General features: G+C 28.9%; 2 protein-coding genes across 2 annotated transcripts; both read left to right on the forward strand.

Moving 5' to 3' along the window:
* The first annotated feature begins 787 nt into the window (after positions 1-787).
* LOC124831250 (uncharacterized) lies at positions 788-3025 on the forward strand. The gene is made up of 4 exons (XM_047305180.2): positions 788-1152; positions 1679-1775; positions 2365-2424; positions 2621-3025. The coding sequence occupies exons 1-4, from the start codon at positions 869-871 to the stop codon at positions 2705-2707; spliced, it is 528 nt and encodes a 175-aa protein (XP_047161136.1). The 5' UTR covers positions 788-868; the 3' UTR covers positions 2708-3025.
* Positions 3026-8161: 5136 nt separating this feature from the next.
* LOC124831230 (fasciclin-like arabinogalactan protein 14) lies at positions 8162-9416 on the forward strand. Its single transcript, XM_047305155.2, has one exon. The coding sequence runs from the start codon at positions 8257-8259 to the stop codon at positions 9172-9174; it is 918 nt and encodes a 305-aa protein (XP_047161111.1). The 5' UTR covers positions 8162-8256; the 3' UTR covers positions 9175-9416.
* The last annotated feature ends 10246 nt before the right edge of the window (positions 9417-19662 follow it).

The raw sequence follows: 19662 nt of genomic DNA on the forward strand, positions 1-19662 counted from the left end.
TAAATGAATCGGTATCCGTACTCATTCCTGCAAATATTTATTACTCATAAAAAGTAAAAAGAAAAATTTAATTTATATTTTATTAAATTTAATTTAATTAAAATTAAAATTAATTTATATTTTATAAAATTAAATTTAATAAAAATTAAATTTTAATTTATATTTAATTTATTTTATATTATATTTTATAAATTTTTTGTAATTTTATTTACGGAAAGAAATTACAAAAATTGCGTCAAAATACAGTGACTACAATGTATTTGCCATTATAAAAAACTTGTGTTAGTGTTAAACGACTTGTACATAGACTAAACAATTTTAGTTTTATAAAAATAAATAAATAATAAAATTGATTGCACTTAAACAATTTTAGTTTTATAAAAATAAATAAATAATAAAATTGATTGCACTTAAACAAAATTGTTTTACTCCTTATATGGTACATAATTTACATGACTTCAATTTCATTTAACTAGAATCACAAATACTTTGCACTACTTCTCTGTTTATAACTTGTTCTTAAAACAAAGTTTACTGTATTTATTAAATTAGATTAAGTTTTTTTATGTGAATAATAATAATAATAATAGTAATAATAATAAAAATTATGATTATAAAGATAATTTAGTTGAAAGAAGTCGTGTTTTGTAATAATAATAGATTGTAAAATTTAGGAAATAATTTGATAAAAAGAAATTATAGTAGTTTGTAAAGAAAGCTTTTGAGTAGTGAAAAGTGAATGAGGGAAGATTGTGGTAGCCAAGGCTCCTATAAAATCCCTTTCAAAGACAGGTAACGACTGCTTCACTTATCATAGGAAACTAACCCTTGCTTTTTCTTCTTTCTTGTCTTCTCTCACAACTCCACAATGCCACCAGCCAAACGCAAACCCGCCCAACAGGCACCGGCTGCGGCGGCTTCGCTGAGAGTCACTCGTGCGGCAGCCAAGCGCTCCGCTTTGGCCATCTCCGACCCTCCGCTAGAAGAGAAGAAAGCCAAGAAAGTCAAGAAGGCAAAGGCAAAGACAAGCAGTGGCCGTAGGAAGAAGAAGAACGAGAAAGAAGAAAGTGCTTCGGTCAAAGCAGATAAAGTGGAAGAAATAGAAGAAGATGAAGAAGGGGCTTTCAGCAAGACTATAGTTGTTGAGCACTGGTTAGTCCCTTTCTCCCTCTTCTCTTTTTGGTTCATGGGTAAAATAAAAATGCTTCTTTTTGTATTTTGTGGCTGTGTGTGCTTTTATTTATGTGTATTATTTGAAATAACTTAATCAAAATTTTGTTTTTTAGGAAAAGGTTTTTTATGTTTTACAAAATATCAACTTAGTTAATAGTTTTTTTGGGGTTAAAGGAAAGACATAAGAGGAAAATAAGAGTTAGTTGTTTCCCTTAGTTGAATAACTTCGTTAAATGTTTTCAGAAATTGTTGCTGTTATGATTGTATTATTTGGTCTGAAAATGTTCATATGATATGTTATTTGTTGCATTTTCTCTTCAATATCATTTTATGTATTTATTGGTGAAGACTTGTGGGTTGTCGATGGTTATTTGTTTTTGTTGATGTTACTTGATTCATTTGCTGAGGTCAAAGATCTTGCCTTTTGTTTGTGTGTGTGCGTTGGTGATGATGTTATGGATGCTTTCTATATAATGTGTTGTTTGTTGTTATTTGTTAATTTTAGTAAGCAATGTAACCAGTTCAAGATGAGGGCCAATCTGGTGAAAGAACGTCTGGAGGAAGCGGATTGTGGAGTCAATGTGATACTGAACCCTGAAAAGGTATATATACTATGATAGTTGTTGGTAATGCTTTTGTTTTATCAAGTTTTGGAAGTGTCTTAAGTCATTGATCTATTATATTTATTTATTTATTTATTTAAACTTTTAGTTCAAAATATGTGGTGTTTTATTCAATAGTCTTTCTTTCTACGCACTAATCAAGTGTAACTTTGTTTAGGCAAGGTTTTCAAAATATGTGTTTGTTTTTGTTCTGATCCTTGATGTTGGGAAAACTTGTAGACACCAGCAGCTTATGCAGCTGCAATCGTGAAAACCCCATTGACTGTGATTTTGTGAATGAAATTGTGGTCATGAACTGTTTTTGGAAACCTCAATTAAGCAAAACGGACTATTGTTCTTTGTGTATACTATATATACTGTTTAGGGTTGTTTCAATACTGAGTTAGAAAATGCACTATTGTTTTGTGTAGATACAGTTCTGGGTCATTGTTAAGACTTCTGAGTTCTGAACAAACAATAATTACTGAGTTTCATATGATATTTTATTTTAGTAATCTTTCTTCTCTAAGTTCGGTTATAGACAATTTGATCTGATTATTTCTTCTCTCGTTTTTTATTCAATGAAAAGCCAAGAAGAGGTTGCTTTGAAATACGGCAAGAAGGTGGCAAGAAGTTCATCAGTCTCTTGGTAATAATGAACTATATTTGGAATCAGTGTGCTGAATTGTTAATTATCTGAGTTGAATTGAAGTTATTCTGATATAAAACTGTTCAACTGAAGATGTATTTCTTCTGCTGGAGATGATTTTGAAAAGGAAAACAGAACTCCAATTTTGTTGTCATCTGAAACATGCAGAGTGGTTTACAACTATATTTTGTTTCAGGACATGAAGCGACCATTTAAACCAATGAGGGATCTAGACATGGACAAGGTCATTTCGGATATCATTGATGAGATATCAAACACTTAGTTAACTTTAGTTGTTTCGTATGTTCTATGTTTTGGCTTGACTTGAAGTGAAGCTAGATAAATTGTTCTAATGTTAGAATTTCTACAATGGAAACCTGTTCATAATTTGTTAACCAGTTGTATGTGGTTGCTAGTTTGACACAGTTTGAGAGAGAGACAGTCTTTTTGGATATGTTGTTGACTGTCTCAAATGAGTATCGATAGGTTTGGTTTTGTAATTTGGACTAGATTCAGGTTTCATTTGTGTTTGAGATTAAATTTACAAGATATGTTATCAAAACTCTTTGTATGTTTTTCTATTATGGTTTGAGTTGTTATAGATGCTCTTGTTTGTAACATCTAAATCCATAATAGTGTTGGAAGGTTAAGCAATAGGTATGATCTTCCTCTGTCAGTGTTCTGTCACCTCTATGTTTTTTGTGAAACACAAATTGGGATATGAATTTTCCTTCATTTTCTCATAAGTCTTTGTTTTCTCTATATTTTATTCTTTCAGTCATTCTTAGTATTTCTGTTTGTTTAATCTTATTTATAAAACATGGTGTCTTAATTTTGCATATATTGGGGGTGCCATTTTTTTTAATGCATGACACAGATTCCTCCAAATTCTTCATTTTTTTGTTATTTTTTTCAAACCCTTAGTTAAAATTTAGATTATTTTTGTGCCGATTTAAAACTTTGCTTTGATTTTGAAACTAAAATATTTAGTTAAATATGGAAATATGTGACGAAAATTTGATAGAAAGAACATAGTAAGAGAAAATGACGTTACCAAAAGAATGAAATATGGTAAATAAAACTGAATAATCTTGACTTTGAAAATGTACGTTGTTTTCTAGTTTGTTTCTAAAAAAGTAAAAATTGAAAACTGAGCTTAAAATAACAGCTATCTTTTCGTACTTTGGTGATATATATTTTTAAAGAAATTAAAAGGTATTTTTTTTTTTTAAAATTAGACTTAAATGTTTACTTCGTCCTTGTTAATAGGTAAATTTCTGTTTAGTATCCGGTTTTAAATATTAAGACATTGAGTCTCTATGTTATGAAAAGTGTATGAATAAGGTTTTGTCCGTTAAGTTGACAACAAAGACGTTAAGTTCATGCTGATGTGGTCGTACTTTTTCTTTTCTCTCTTTTGTTGTTGAGCTTTTTCTATCTCTTGTTCAGCTTTTTCTTTGAAGATTTGTTGAACTTGTTCTTTCTTTGTGAACCTTATTCATATATTTTTCATAACATAGGGACCCAATATCTTCATTTTTAAAACTGGATACTAAACAGCCTTAAAATTATTGTAAACATGATATTTAACGACGTGTATTTATACTTTTTTTAATTATAAATATAATGTCATATGTTAGAATTAAGAGATGCACTAAACCTTTATGTATATGAAATTTGGTAGACATGATCAAATAAATAAGAATATGAAAGGTGCATATAACTTTACAAACTTTGATTCTAAAGAAAATATATAATATGACTAATTTCAATAAATGAGTCTTAATCATATATATATATATATATATATATATATATATATATATATATATATATATATATATATATATAAACATTGGTGTGGTTGGAGGCAAAGGGCATGTGAAAAAAATGGTAACAAGTGTCATGTATTACTGATAACTAATTGGTGATAACTAATTGGTGATGATGGTTCAGTTTGTGTTGCCTTTTCATGAGTCGGCTCAAAACTTTTCCCTATCATTGAAGTCAGAAATAGCAGCATTTCATCCAATAGGCCATTGCAACCACAATTGCTATCATTTTTGCAATGAGTGTGTTGTTTTTTCAAAGGGTTCTTTTATTCTTCAAAAATTGGTTTAAATTTAGTTTGGTAAAAAAAAGGAAAATTCTTATTGATTACGTAAAAACGTGTGATTGTGTTATGTCTTGTCAAGTTTTGTGGTGGTAGCATATAATGACAAATTTTACATTAAATTGTATTTTGAAAAAAAAAACGAATTTAACATAGTTTGTGTTATATATATATTATGTATATTTTTTTATTAAAATTATCACATCAACCATTATAGTATTGAAGTTCGAGGAAAGAGAGTTGTCAACATGAAGCTCTTTCTCCAGTTGTATGAAATTTGAAGTTTGATTTGACATTGTAAAGTTTTAAAATTTTGATTTTAATTTATGTGAAACTAAAAGAAATTAGTTTTATTCTTCATAAAATATATATTTTTATTTTAATATGACAAATTGTTCAATATTAAGAAAAAAAAAAGAACAACAGATCTAAATTTAATGACGTTATTGACAGTGGTGAGCATGCTATAGCTATGAATTGTGAGAATTTTTTTATATATATTTTTGTTCTACTGGATCACATAGTTTAGTGTGATATGCTAAATAAAACCAATAATAATTAATCTAGTTTATGTACAGATTATGTATGGTTTAACAAATTATTTTCAGTAATTTTGCTCTAAACGTAGTGGTTGTAAAATCTTTTTTTCTAAAGCTAAATTAGAACTCCTCTTACATATATATCCTTTGTTGACAACAACAGAAAAAAAGTTTACTCTTGCGTTTTGTTTTGTCTCCAAAACCATCACTCACATTTATTCACATTCTCCTCACACCTTTCTCATCTCCTTGGACATGGGCAGTTTTTGAATAGGAGAACTTTTCCACTCCACTCAATCCTAATTTAGCTTAAGGTAAGTTTCCTTCTCTCTTTTCATTTGAGTCAGCCCACTTTCACATACAATCGTTCAACCTTCTTTTGCATGTGATTTTTCGGCTATTTTTGGTTCTTTTCATGATTGTGAGTCTGATGAAACATTTGGATCACTATTCTAAGCTCCTTTTGTGATATAGTATTTCTTTTGCCACCAAGTTCAAAAACCTCTTTAAATATAGAATAATTATTAAAAAGTTAAAAATATAAATATTGATAATTTTTTTATAGTTGATCTTGATTGATGTTATTTTTTGTCAAAGTTCTTCAATATTTTTTCATTTTTTATATTTGAAAAACTTTTTCTTGATTTACATTAAATGAAATTATTTTCAAGTTATGAAATGTTAAATCGGGTCAGACCAAAGTAAGATTGCACCAAGATTGCACCAAGTCAAGCTCACGTAAGGTTGATTCAAGTTAGTTCAAATTTGAGTCAAGCCAAGTTAACTTGAGCTTAAGTCAAGTGAAGTTAGCCAAGTTGGCCTAAACCCCAGTCAACCATAGTTAGCATTGATCCAGGTCAAGTGAGTTGGCCCTAACCAAGGTTAAGTCGAGTTGGCGCAAGTCCAAGTCAAGCTGAGTCAATTTAGACATAGGCCAAGTTTAGTTAGTTCACACCTAGCTTAAGTTAAGTTGGTCTGGGTCTAGATTTAGCCAAGTTGGTTTGAGCCCAGATTGAGATTAGTCATGGCATCCCTCATTCAGTCAAGTCATGAATCCACTATTATCTAAGTTGTATGTTCAACTGAGTTGGATCATGATCAAGTCGAGACCATGTAATGTTAGGTCAAGCCAAGTTTGTCTAAGCCTAGGTTGAGTGAAGTTAATATGGCTTACGCTTGAACAAGTCAAGTTAGTCTGAGTGAGCTGAGTCAATTCAGACTGAAGGTCAAGCTGAGTGAGCCTAGGCTAAATGTTGAGTTGGGTTGTCTAGGGTTGAAGGTCAACTCGAGACCGAAGGTCAAAACGAGTCATCCATGGTCAAAAGATAGAGTTGAATTGTCCACATACTTTTAAAATAAAGTTTTGTCTTAAAAAATAAATTAAATTGTTTTATCTAAATAAACTATTCTAAGATATTCTAATTATGAAATTAGAATATTCTAATTAGTTTATCCAAACAAACTAATTAAGAAATGAAGAAATTTGAATTGTGAGTAATTCAATTACCATGTATTTCAATTTTTTAGAATTACTAAAATTTCTTATCCGCTAGTGTAGGAAAGGTTTTTTATACTGGTTCCTGAACCAGTATATATACACACGAAATAGAAAGTTTCAACTTTCTATACCAGTTTTACCGGTATACAAAGTAACATTTTTTATACCTATTAACCCCACAACCATAATAGAAAGTATTTCACACATCTGCATCCTTCCCTTTATTTTTCTTCATTTCGTTACCATTACTCAAATCCAAGCCCAATTGAAACAATACTATGATTTTGAACATCAGTTGCAGCAGTTGAAATTCTAACAAAACCTAATAATCGTAAGAAATTTTGAGTTTCTTCCTTGAATATAGAGAATAAAAAATATATCTAGACACAACAAACATGTATTTATTTATACATATAATTTCATAGACAGAAAAAACAATAAAAGGAAAACACTTAGCAAATAACAGGCACCTATATCGTTGAAGCATCATTCTCCACGTAGAACCCGCCCAATCGATGCCTAGTTCTCCTCCACTTGCGACAGTTGCAGCAACGCAAACACCGCATTCTCCTTTGTCGTTGCAGTTCCCCGTAAGCCAACCAACGACTTAATTGTGCTGAGAGAGGCGATGGCTCCTTGTTCCTATCGTAGAACGAGAGATCCAAAATCGTGATGACGTTGTATTCCTTGAGCTAGAGTTTAGCAAAGAAATGAGTTAAATCAACAATTTAATTACGTCGCATGTAGGAAGAAACCCTAAACGAGAGAAAACATTTTGAAAACCCTCTGTTTGTGTGTTTACAAATGAAAAAGAAAACTACTTTCTATACCAATTATAATTAGAATCAGTATAAAAAGTTTTATTTTTTATTAAAAAATGTCATTGTGACCTATCGGTTATAACTATAAACAGTGTAAGAATTTTTTTTTTAATTACAAAAATATTACCATGACTAATATAGAAGGTATTATCTTATTACAATTCTGCTACCATGTTACTTATTATAACGGTGAATTATAGTCGGTATAAACAATTGTTATAAAATTATAAAAAGTGATTTTTACATAAAGGATAAAAATTGAATGTGAAAAAATAATGACCCTTTATGTCTTATTCAAACACATTATTATAGTGTTTCCGCATGCTTCTCAATGATTAAATCATTAATCTTAGATTCACCTTCTAAAGTTTCCAAAATCCTCGTTGACAATTTTAAAAATACTAAACCAATATCAAGATGTTGGGTGTATGGCTTGATTTTATATAGAACTAGTTGTAATATATATTTACACCAGAAAAAAGAATCTATTAGTGAGAAAAACAGGAGTAAACTCAAAGATAGAAAAACACTTAGCAGTGAGAGACGACATTTATTGTCATTTTTGCACCACCACCAACCATGATCACCCTAAAATTATAAATAACTTAAAGATAGAAAAACGAGGTTAACCATTAAAATGTTTCTCCAAATAGTTAAGAGAGAGGTTCACGTTAAGCCGTTCACGAAATAGGGTTTTGAAGAGGAATCGAAAGCATAAATTCCAGTTGAAGGAAGCATATAGAAACCCGTGAGTTGAACAGTTTTCTTCAAGCTTGGTTTTGGAGACAAAAGGCATAATAGAGACAAACGAAAGAAAGCATAATCAAAGTGAAGAGAAGAAGCTTAAAGAAGGCTCCAAAAATGAGTTTCAAAAGCTCTTCTCTTCTCTGCATAGCGCTTCTGCTTGCATTGTCTTCTACTATTAATGGCTTTAACATCACAGAGATGTTGGAAAAGTATCCAGAGCTGTCCTCATTCAACAAGTACATCACCGAATCCAAGCTTGCAGACCAAATCAACAGCCGCAACACCATCACCGTTCTTGCTGTTGAGAACGGCGCCATCTCTTCCATTTCCGGGAAAACCCCAGCAGTCATTAAGGCCATCATCGGCACCCACATCATCCTTGACTACTATGATGAGAAGAAGCTCATGGAAGTTCAAGCTAACAGCTCCCTGTTGACAACCCTCTACCAGTCCACAGGCCTTGCCGTCAAGCAACAAGGCTTCGTCAACGTTTCACTCATCGGCGAGGGCGAAATCGCCTTCAGCCCCGCCGGCACTTCCGACTACTCCGAGCTCGTCAAGACCGTCACCACCCAGCCCTACAACATCTCCATTCTTCAAATCACCAAGCCCCTCATCGCCCCAGGTGTTGACAATCAAACCCAATCTGCACAGTCACCACAACAAGCTAAAGCCTCTCCCCCCACAGAGACAGCCAGGGCACCGGCTCCCTCCACACAGAGTGGCAAGGCATCTGCTCCCTCGACAGACAGTGCCAAAGCACCCGCAACGAAAGACGGTGCGGAGGCACCAGCTCCTGCGGAGGATGCAAAATCTCCTTCTGCAGCCACTGCTGAGGCACCAGCTCCTTCGGAAACTGCAGCCGCGCCTTCACCTGCCGAGTCTCCTAAAGCTGATGCCCCAGCAACAGCCGATGCCCCAGCAGATGGTCCCGCTGCTGATGGTGCTGCAGATACTGCAAGCTCCTCCACCATTAAGATGAGCTTGGTTGGATCGGTGATGGCCATCGCTTCACTCTTGATCGTTTTATAAACTGGTTCATGAAATAAAGATGATATAGATATCTATATCTATCTATCTATATATAGATATACGTTTTATTACACTTATATTGAGAGGAGGAAGAGAATGAGAAGAGGGCCTTCAGGAAGACACAAACGGATATTGGAAAGGATGATGTAGAGTTCGTTGTCGCTGAAAATGTTGGTCAATGAAAATAAACTTGTATTTTAAGTGGTTGCGACGTATAAATAAATGAACAAGTTATTTATAGTTTGATGTTTGTTTTAAGAATGTTTTTTTTCTTCTTTTGATGTCTTTTTATCCGAGGGTTCAGGTCATATGTGCTCAAAAATCTGAAGAGGGATTCTTTTGTTTTGATCTTATAAAATTGGACAAATTTAAAAAGAACGTGGAAAATCACAATGGCACCATGAAAAGGAAGCAATTCTGTGTTGCTTTAAGTTCATGTGGAAATTCAATTCATTTTAGCAAAAGTGAAGCCAAACCAAACATTATATATGCAAAGATTAGTTTGGTGTGAAACTTTTCCATTCAATACTTCATCAAGTTTTTGGTGTGCATTTCTCTTCGATTTACTGTTCATGATTTTCTTATCAGAAGTACAATGTTCTATTGAATATACATTCCAAACAATAATGGATTATAGAAAGTATTAAATATTAAAAGGAAAGTATTAAATAAAGTATTAAATATACATTCCAAACAATGATTTTTTTATAAGAACAAAAACATTTATTAAAACTAATTATATTCAATATTAAAAGGAAAGTATTTTCATTTCTTCAATATCAAATATTTAGAAAAAATTATAATCGTATACATCTTAAATTGATGTAACAAAAAAACAAAACATTTATTAAAATTGCAAATATTAATGAAACTTAGTTGATAAAATTTCTAAATATTTAAAAAAAATATATAAAATAAAAAAATATTCAAATTAAAAAATATTTCAAATGTCTCTTTGTTTCACTCCTTTTAAAATTTTAATGAAATCTCTTTCTTATACCCAAATAAAAATTATAATACACCACTTCATTAAAATCACATAAAGAACATATATTAAATTAATAATAATTAAAGTTTAACATATTGAACTTTAATATATATTAAGATGGTAATAACAACTATTCATGCTAATCACATTAAATTATTATGTTATAATAAATAAAATTTATTTATACTAATGATAAAGTTATGCTTATAATAATGAGTGAGAAAATAAAAATAATTATATAAAAAATTATTAAAATATTATTTTAAATGATAAAAATAAACAACCAATAAAAATATTTTTTTTTAAAATGAGCAAATGTGTCTTAGAAACAATTTGATAGTCCATGGAACAAAATCATACCTAGGAAAACAAATGTATAAATAAAGTATGATAAGATGAAAAATATCATAAAGATATAAATTTTCCAATTTTCAACCTAGTCGAAATAAATTTTCTTTTAGCAAAACAAAAGAGTTGTTCAAATTTGAAAAAAAAAACAATAATAAAAGAATAAAAAAGATAAGTCTTTCTTATCTAAAAATTGAAAAGTTTATGTTATTGAAAGAGTTAAACATTTTCATGTGAAAAAAATACACAATAAATAAAAATATTAAAAAAGAATAGAAATTTTCAAATGAGAAATGTAAAAAATATTTAATTAACATACATTATTTGAACATAATTGCACAAAATTTGTGATAAGAGAAAAATATATTCGAGATGTGAATGAATTTCATGACAAAACAAATGTATAGAAGAAAGAAACAATAGAAAGTGTTACGGTGAGTGTCAGGATAGATATATGACATATATGTATATATCCACTAGTATAAAAGTTGCGTACAACGTCGAATATTTTGGACTTTTAACGAAAAATTCGCGAACGATGTCATATCAGGATACGTTTAATTGACGTCGAATTTAAAATATTTGATCTTAAATTAACGTCGAATTTTGTTAATATACGACGTTAACTTAACGTCAAATTTTATTAATATACGACGTTAATCAATTTTTTTTGTTTTTTTTAATTAATTGTGATCGTTTTTTACACCTCTACGAGACCTGAAAAGCACAAAAACAACAAATTTCAGTTTTTGATATTTTATAAAGTAAGAACTATGAACGTAATATCAATAACAAACAACAATAACCAACCATAAACAAGTTCAATCAAACAACAACAAACAAGTTCAATCAAATAATAACAAACAAGTTCAAAAAAAAAACAAACAAGTTCAATAAGTTTTGTGAACTTAAACTACTTTTCCATTGGACAACCGTGCAGTTACTGTAAAAGTCAATTTTCCACTTTTCATCGTCACAGTCCATCTTACTCACAATTTAATTTCTTTTCTTTAATTTTAATTGTCTGTGTTTAAAAAAATTGCTCACTTTTATTTGTTTTCTTTTTTTATTTTTTAATAATGTTATTCTTTAATTATACTATTGAATTTAATAATATAAAAATTGACTATATTATTGGACAGAAAATTATAAACGGCATACAAACAACCAGTTTTAGTACACAATGAAAATATTTAAAACATTAATTCATGATTAAAATCAATGATATAATAGTATATTACAAATGATTCAGACTTTTATATATTTGTTGCCTCTGTACTCAAATACAATTATTTTAATTAATACATATGTGTTTGAGTATATAGATGATTGGGGTCGAAAAACACATTTTTCAGTTATCACTTCTTCTTGCTTCTAAATCACTTGTTCTCACCTTTTCAAGTCTGAATCGAGAGATAGGTATCCGCTAGAGACACTTTGACTCTTAAGTCAGATTTTAATCAATAAACTTAATTCACAATTAGATGTCAGAACACAATTACATATGTAAACTTATTCGATACTCAAGTCAGATTTTAATCAATGAACTTAATTCAAAATTAAGTATCAGAACACAATTACATATGTAAAATTATTAAGCAGTGTCTTTAGGAAGAATAATAGGGAGAAATGTGATTATAATGTAATAATAATTGTAAAATTAAACTATAGTTATTTATTATTAATTAAAATTAATTATTTTTCTTTGTCTTGCAAAATTAGGTATTTGTTTATTTTCAAGATAACATTGAAATTTAACTTATATAAATGTCAATAAAAGGTGTTTATTGAATCATTTAATTGATTTGTAAACTAATTTAACTATTAAGGACTTTAAAATGATTTTAAAAGTTTTAACTGATAATTATAATCTACTTGTCCAATTTGTAATTTATTTAATTTTTAATTTTTAATTTTATTTATTATATTTGAATATATTTCTTATTATTTTAAATTTTATAAACACCGGTGATCATTATCTGTTTTAAATATTTGTTGGATTATTTTTTTACTTTTTTATGCAATTACAAATATGATATATATATATATATATATATATATATATATATAAAATAATAAATATTCAATTACAAATGAAAATTATACATAATAAAAAAATTTTAAAAATTAATAAATGACTAATTTAAATTAAGAAATAAAAAAAATTATATTAAATTTGATTAAGAGTCATTTTACTTATTTAAATAAAATAATTTCATTAAAAAAATATATACAACATTTAAATATATAAATAAAATCATTAAATATTTTAAATGATAAAAATAAACAACCAATAAAAATATTTGTTTTTAAAATGAGCAAATGTGTCTTAGAAACAATTTGATAGTCCATGGAACAAAATCATACATAGGAAAACAAATGTATAAATAAAGTATGATAAGATGAAAAATATCATAAAGATATAAATTTTTCAATTTTCAACCTAGTCGAAATAAATTTTCTTTTAGCAAAACAAAAGAGTTATTCAAATTTGAAAAAAAATAATAATAAAAGAATAAAAAAGATAAGTCTTATCTAAAAATTGAAAAGTTTATGTTATTGAAAGAGTTAAACATTTTCATGTGAAAAAAATACACAATAAATAAAAATATTAAAAAAGAATAGAAATTTTCAAATGAGAAACGTAAAAAAATATTTAATTAACATACATTATTTGAACATAATTGCGCAAAATTTGTGATAAGAGAAAAATATATTCGAGATGTGAATGAATTTCATGACAAGACAAATGATTAGAAGAAAGAAACAATAGAAAGTGTTACGGTGAGTGTCAGAATTGAGATATGACATATATGTATATATCCACTAGTATAAAAGTCGCGTACAACGTCGAATATTTTGGACTTTTAACGAAAAATTCGCGAACGACGTCATATCAAGATACGTTTAATTGACGTCGAATTTAAAAAATTTGATCTTAAGTTAACGTCGAATTTTGTTAATATACGACGACGTAAATCAAATTTTTTTGTTTTTTTTAATTAATTGTGATCGTTTTTTACACCTCTACGAGACCTGAAAAGCAGAAAAACAACAAATTTCAGTTGTTGGTATTTTATAAAGTAAGAATTATGAACAACGTAATATCAACAACAAACAACAATAACCAACAATAAACAAGTTCAATCAAACAAGTTCAACCAAATAACAACAAACAAGTTCAACAAAAAAACAAACAAGTTCAATAAGTTCTTCAAAACAAAAACGAAAACTAACCTTTACAAGGTGAGTTTGTCGGAATAAAGTGTCGTCACCTATGACAAAGAAAGCAGAATGCGCCTATAAAGAACAAAAACACGAAAATAATCGGTTAAAACAAACGAAAATCATACATAAAATGCATTTGTATCAAATGAAAAAAGATTACATGTGATGGTAATCAAACTTCGTTCGAGAAAAGTTTGACTAGAGAAGAGGGTGTCGTACGCTAAGATAAAGTGAATGAATTTTCAATCTCCGTTCAAATTTTTATTGAATTCACTAACCTTTTGACGTCTAATGCTAGGACATTCGACGTTTTGTATCCTTTTATGTCGAATTACAATTCTAAACGAGGTTTAATAATTGCATTTATTTACAAAAATGTCACTAGACTATTCAGTGATTGGACGTTAAACGCGTGACGTTATACACTGTTTTTGTACTAGTGATCTATCCTCATCCCCATACATATATTTTAGCCAATGTAAAGATTTTTCATCAAAATAAAAATGAGTTTGAACAATATTCATGAAGACGATTTTATTTGTCATCTCTACGTATACGCATAATAATAAATATAAATTATCATAATTTTGGTTAAAACAGTGAGAACGAGTGAAAGAGAGACTTGAATACATGATCCTAAACATTAACACTACAATTGTTGTAGCAAAGAGGATATTTAAAATGAATATATTTTGAGTGTAGTGTAATCTATCTTTCAGTTTTTCTTGTCACTCTATGCTCTTCTTCTTTCTCTTCTTTTTCTTTTTCTCTTTATTCTTTTTCTTCTTTGTTTTTTTCTTCTTTTTACCCATCTTCAATGGGTTTAATAACAAAAGAAATATATTTTTCAAATTTAACGAAAAGTCTTACACTCACTTTATTAATGAATCAATTATCGACAAAAAATATTCATTACTAAAATCCATTTTCTTGAAAAAAATTTATCTATTAGTAAAATCTCATTGATCAATACAAAATATCTTGTAGTGAAGATGAACAACAAAATAATAAACAAGTACAAGGTGATCAACAAAAGCATAATTTCTCTAGAATGTATATTATGGTTAGATTATTAGTATGGTTGGAGATTTCTATGTAGAGTGTTCAAAACTTAAAACAATATATGGTTTGTGACTTACCTTATTATTCATGATTTAGCTTGTACAATTTTCATGACAACTACTTTATTTAATGAGATGAATTATTGGTTTCAATTAATACACCATTTGTATTTATATTTAAAATGGAATCTTACGTAGTAAAATGATGTAAGAATATGTAATCCTAGACTATAAGGCTAAAATACAAACCCAGTATCATCGACTCCTTTACTCTATTACAAGTCTAGTTATTTCTAATTTAAAGGGAAATTGCTTCTTGCACCCCTCCAAATTTTGATCTACACCGCCTGAAATGTGTGAAATGTCATAAATGACTTTATGGGTTCTCTCTTTTCCTTCACCTTCCCCGTTCTCTCTCTCTTTCATTCCCAAAGTGGTTCCTTCCATGTTGTCTTCGTTGCGATTGTCCCACTGCATTTGGAGCACCAGAGAGACCATTTTAGTTCCAGCGGTTGAGGTAAGAATTTTGTTTACTTTCCCCATGTCACAGTAGTCCCTACAAACCACCGTCTTTATGAAGGAGATCAGTTTTAAATAAAACTCGTAAAGATAAATTTGGAATTCCAAAAAATGAGGGGTGCAATTAGAAATTGATGGAGTGCAGGAAGCCATTATCTTGGTCACCACCATCATCTTCCTTTTTCCTCTTCACGTAGTCACCATCATCCATGGCCAACATCCATTGAACCATCGCTTAGGAAGTGCAAGCAGGAAGACACAACAATGCACACGTTACACACAACAATGAACAAACATAAGGCAGCAACACCAAAGATGATGCGGATCGCAAACTAAAATGAACGTGATGAGCAAGCACATATCTCTAGTTACCACGCACTTTGCTATTGCAACCACGTCAAAATGTAACAATCGCACAAAATCAACCCAGCATCACTAGGTCCTTGCAACCACGCACTTTATATGTCTTTTTCAAAGTTGAAGATAATAATATTTTTATAGTTATATCCCTATTTCTTAATGGTTAATCAATTTACATATATACATTTTAAATATATTATAAAAACGAAACAAATATAATGTCTTATAGATATTTTAGAAATTGTATTTTTTATTTTTATAAAATCATTAAAACAAGTAAAAAAGCATAAATATTTCTTGTCATGTTGCAAATAGGATAATAATGGGACGAGATGAAGATAAGTTTTGCTATCTCATACTCATTCTAAAATAAAATTCATTCTCATCCACGTACTCAAACTCAATGAGTATAAAATTTTTGACTCATCTCTAATGGGTATACACTTGTATCTGTACCGGTTGATAATTGACATTATTGTTTTTATTTTGTTAATTTTTATTTTTTATTGGTATTTTTATCATTACTTTTTAGATAATTAAGGTTTTTATTTAATATATTGAGAAATAAAAATATTTAGTTCTTATTTGTGAAAACATTGTGTAGAGAAGTGAAAATCATTAAAGATTGAAGAATATCTTAATAAAATCCGTTATCAATATATTGAGTTACTTTGATTACAAAAATCAAATAAATGAAAATCACTGAAAATTGAAGAATATTTCAACAAGCAGTTATCAACATATTGGCTTACTTCAATTACAAAAATCAAATAAATGAAAATCACTAAAGATTGATGAATATCTCAACAAAACCAGTTGTCAACAAATTTGGTTACTTCAATTACAAAAAACAAGTACAAATTTCAGGTTTAATTCAATTTGAGCAAACTTGCTTAGATCCTATAGATAGGAAATTAACTCTAAGAGAGATACGACAAAGGCTTATTCTGGAGGCTAGAGGCATTGCTAATTATTCCTTTCTAGTGTTCAGAATCTATAGGAGTAACTAATTCCCTTATTCAAGGGGTTATACATGATGTACGTTAGGATATCAAGGCAAGAGAGAGCATAGTATATGACATGATTTCTTTGCAAAAACTTGCATGTATTCTTCAACCCTCTTTTCTCAAATAGGCAGCATAAAATATTTTTACATTAATATGGGAGATTGCAAGAGATATACAATAAAGGGAGAGATTATAGGAGATTTTTTATTTACACGGAGCAATTGTTGATAAATCCTAGCAACAATCTATTAAAGGTAGAAAATAATCTAATAAAGATTAATAAAGGCATAATAAAATACATTAACAATGTATCCTAACTCTTTTTGATTTCTACTTTCAATATATTTCTTTTCCATCACTCTTATGTTATATTTTTGTTCTTATTGCATGATTATTGTTTATATATTTCGTAATTCCTACTTATAAAAAAATAATGTTGGAAAGGTTTCGGGTAGTATAGATTTCCATGCAAGACATAAATGTAAAATAATTAATCATTCATAACATCAAAGTGTTGAACTTAATTTGAAGTTATAATAAAAATTGCTAAGACATTAAGATTTTATTATTAAAGTTTAGACTTGCGTCTAAGACATTAGTGCTTGTTATATGTTGTGTGAATGCTCGAATATGAATTAGAAGTATATTGTTTTGTACTTTGTAAGGAAGTGGATCATAAAACCAAACCCAATGAAGTTTTTACTATATATTTCATTAAATCAATTTAATTGATTTCTATAATTTTAGAATTATGCTACAATTAAAAATCAATATTTTTTATTACTTTATAATAAAACTTCAAACTCTAAAATAAACCATATCTACCTATGCTATCTTAATAGATTTTAAGACAAAATATTAATATGTATATTTAATAGTGTTGCATCACTTCAGGTGTTATCTCAATAAATTTAAAATTAAAAGTCTTTTTTATTATATTTTATACACAACTTTTTTTATATCTATTCAACCTAATACAAGACTCACACTTGAATTCTTACTATTCTTTAATTCAAGCTATGATCTTCAGCCGTTATTTAATGCAAAAAGCAATACGTTTACGTAGCTTGTACGTACACACGAATTTGATAACAATTCTGTATATCTTGCTGATGACGGTTTTCTATATAATTTGGAGGATATATAGAGAGATTCTGTTTTCAAATGGGTTTCATTTCCATGACATTCGTCACAAGTTGTGTCAACTCTTATAAACTATTTTAATTTGAAATTTAATGCGATATCATACATATATGCATAGAATCTTCAAACCTACGTGATTCTTTATATATCAACAAAAAAGGGTGTTTGTTCATATACCAGATTTCGAATCATAATTTTCTTTGTAGAGCTTCAAATAAATAACACACGCATATACTCTAAACCATTCTTAGAAAACTTCCATGGCCCCATCAAATTATAAGCTTTCATACGCAATCAGATATAAATATTAAGAAAATTATGGAATATGTGCTCATTTTTCAATGCTTCACCACTAATTAGTACTTGGTTACTTTGGTATTAGTCCCTCACCTCAGTTTTTGTTATTCATGTAAAAAGAAATAGGTTATATATTTTTAGGTATTAGATGCTTCTCTTCTCCACTTTCAGTATTTATATTTTATTATTAGCTCCTAAAAGGAATATGGTATCAACAAAATAGCCATATTATGATAAAAAAATCTAATAATAACCTAATTTACAATATTCCTTATCTACACATTCTCCCTAAAGGTTGTGTACATTGCATGTATCACTTTCCAAATTCCATTCTATTATCGAAATAATCATGATTACTATATACTTCTGACTTTCTAATCTTATCACTGCTTTATGTCACTAACTAATTAAAATTAAGTGGATGTATTAATTTGCTTAAATTAACACATTGTGGCTTACTTATGGGGCACATATCCCTCAAAGAAAGGACGAACCGCTATTGCCCTAAGGGAAGGAAAAGGTTCGGCTTAATCATTATATAATCTTAGAGAGAAAAAAAGTAAATTAAGTAAACTTTTTGAAACCTAATAGAATGAGAATCCAGAGGCTCACTTTAACTAAAAGTTTTCATGTGTTAATCTCATCACGCATACCTCCACCATTAACTTGTAGCAATGGAAGGTTTACTCATTATACACGTTATATGAAAGAGCATTTTAAATTTCATATCTAAACTTTAAATACATAATGCAGGTTTAAATTACTACATTGAATTTTATAAAAGGTATTATTTTAATTTAATAATATATATACTTTTATTGCTCTCAAGATAAATTACATGATACACTTCTTAATTATAATTATAGAGTTATCACTTAAACTTTTAATAAGTAAGTTCATCTTTTTATCAAGAAAAATAAAATTAATGTAGGACACTTGGAGTGCTTAAACCCTTATACAAAAAGTAAGTACATGGTACCCATCTTACAATATTTACACTAAGAGAGTTTCATGTCTAACTCAATTTAATAAAATTGATTTGAAGAGTGAAGTTTTATGCTCCACTTATATATTATTATTTGACTTAATCTCTAATTGATGTGAAATCTTATTACTGTCACCGAAAGAATAAATGAACATATTAAGTGTTGAATTAATTATTTGAGTGGTCCAACAAGAACTTAATAGTGGATGGTAGCAATCTTAATGAATTTGATTAACTTTGAATGTCGTGGATATCATCTTATTAAGTAAGTTTATATCTACTTAATCTTATAAAATCATCTTGTAAGATGAGTTTTGAACTCTACTTATATCTACTTAGTCTTATCTCTAGTTGATTTAAAATCTTCAATGTATCACCTCCGATCAAGAACATCAAACATGGGAATCGAGAAAACATGATATTGAATATCACGATAGGCCTAAATTTTGACTAGAATGGGCTTTATGGCTTTAATATCATATTAAGATAGTAAAATTTATGTCAAACTTAATCTCACTAAACCAGTCAATAAGATGAAGTTTGTCCTGACCT

This window comes from Vigna umbellata, chromosome 1 (assembly GCF_029865625.1).
Source record: "Vigna umbellata cultivar VRB3 chromosome 1, Vumbellata_1.0, whole genome shotgun sequence".
Lineage (NCBI taxonomy): Eukaryota > Viridiplantae > Streptophyta > Magnoliopsida > Fabales > Fabaceae > Vigna > Vigna umbellata.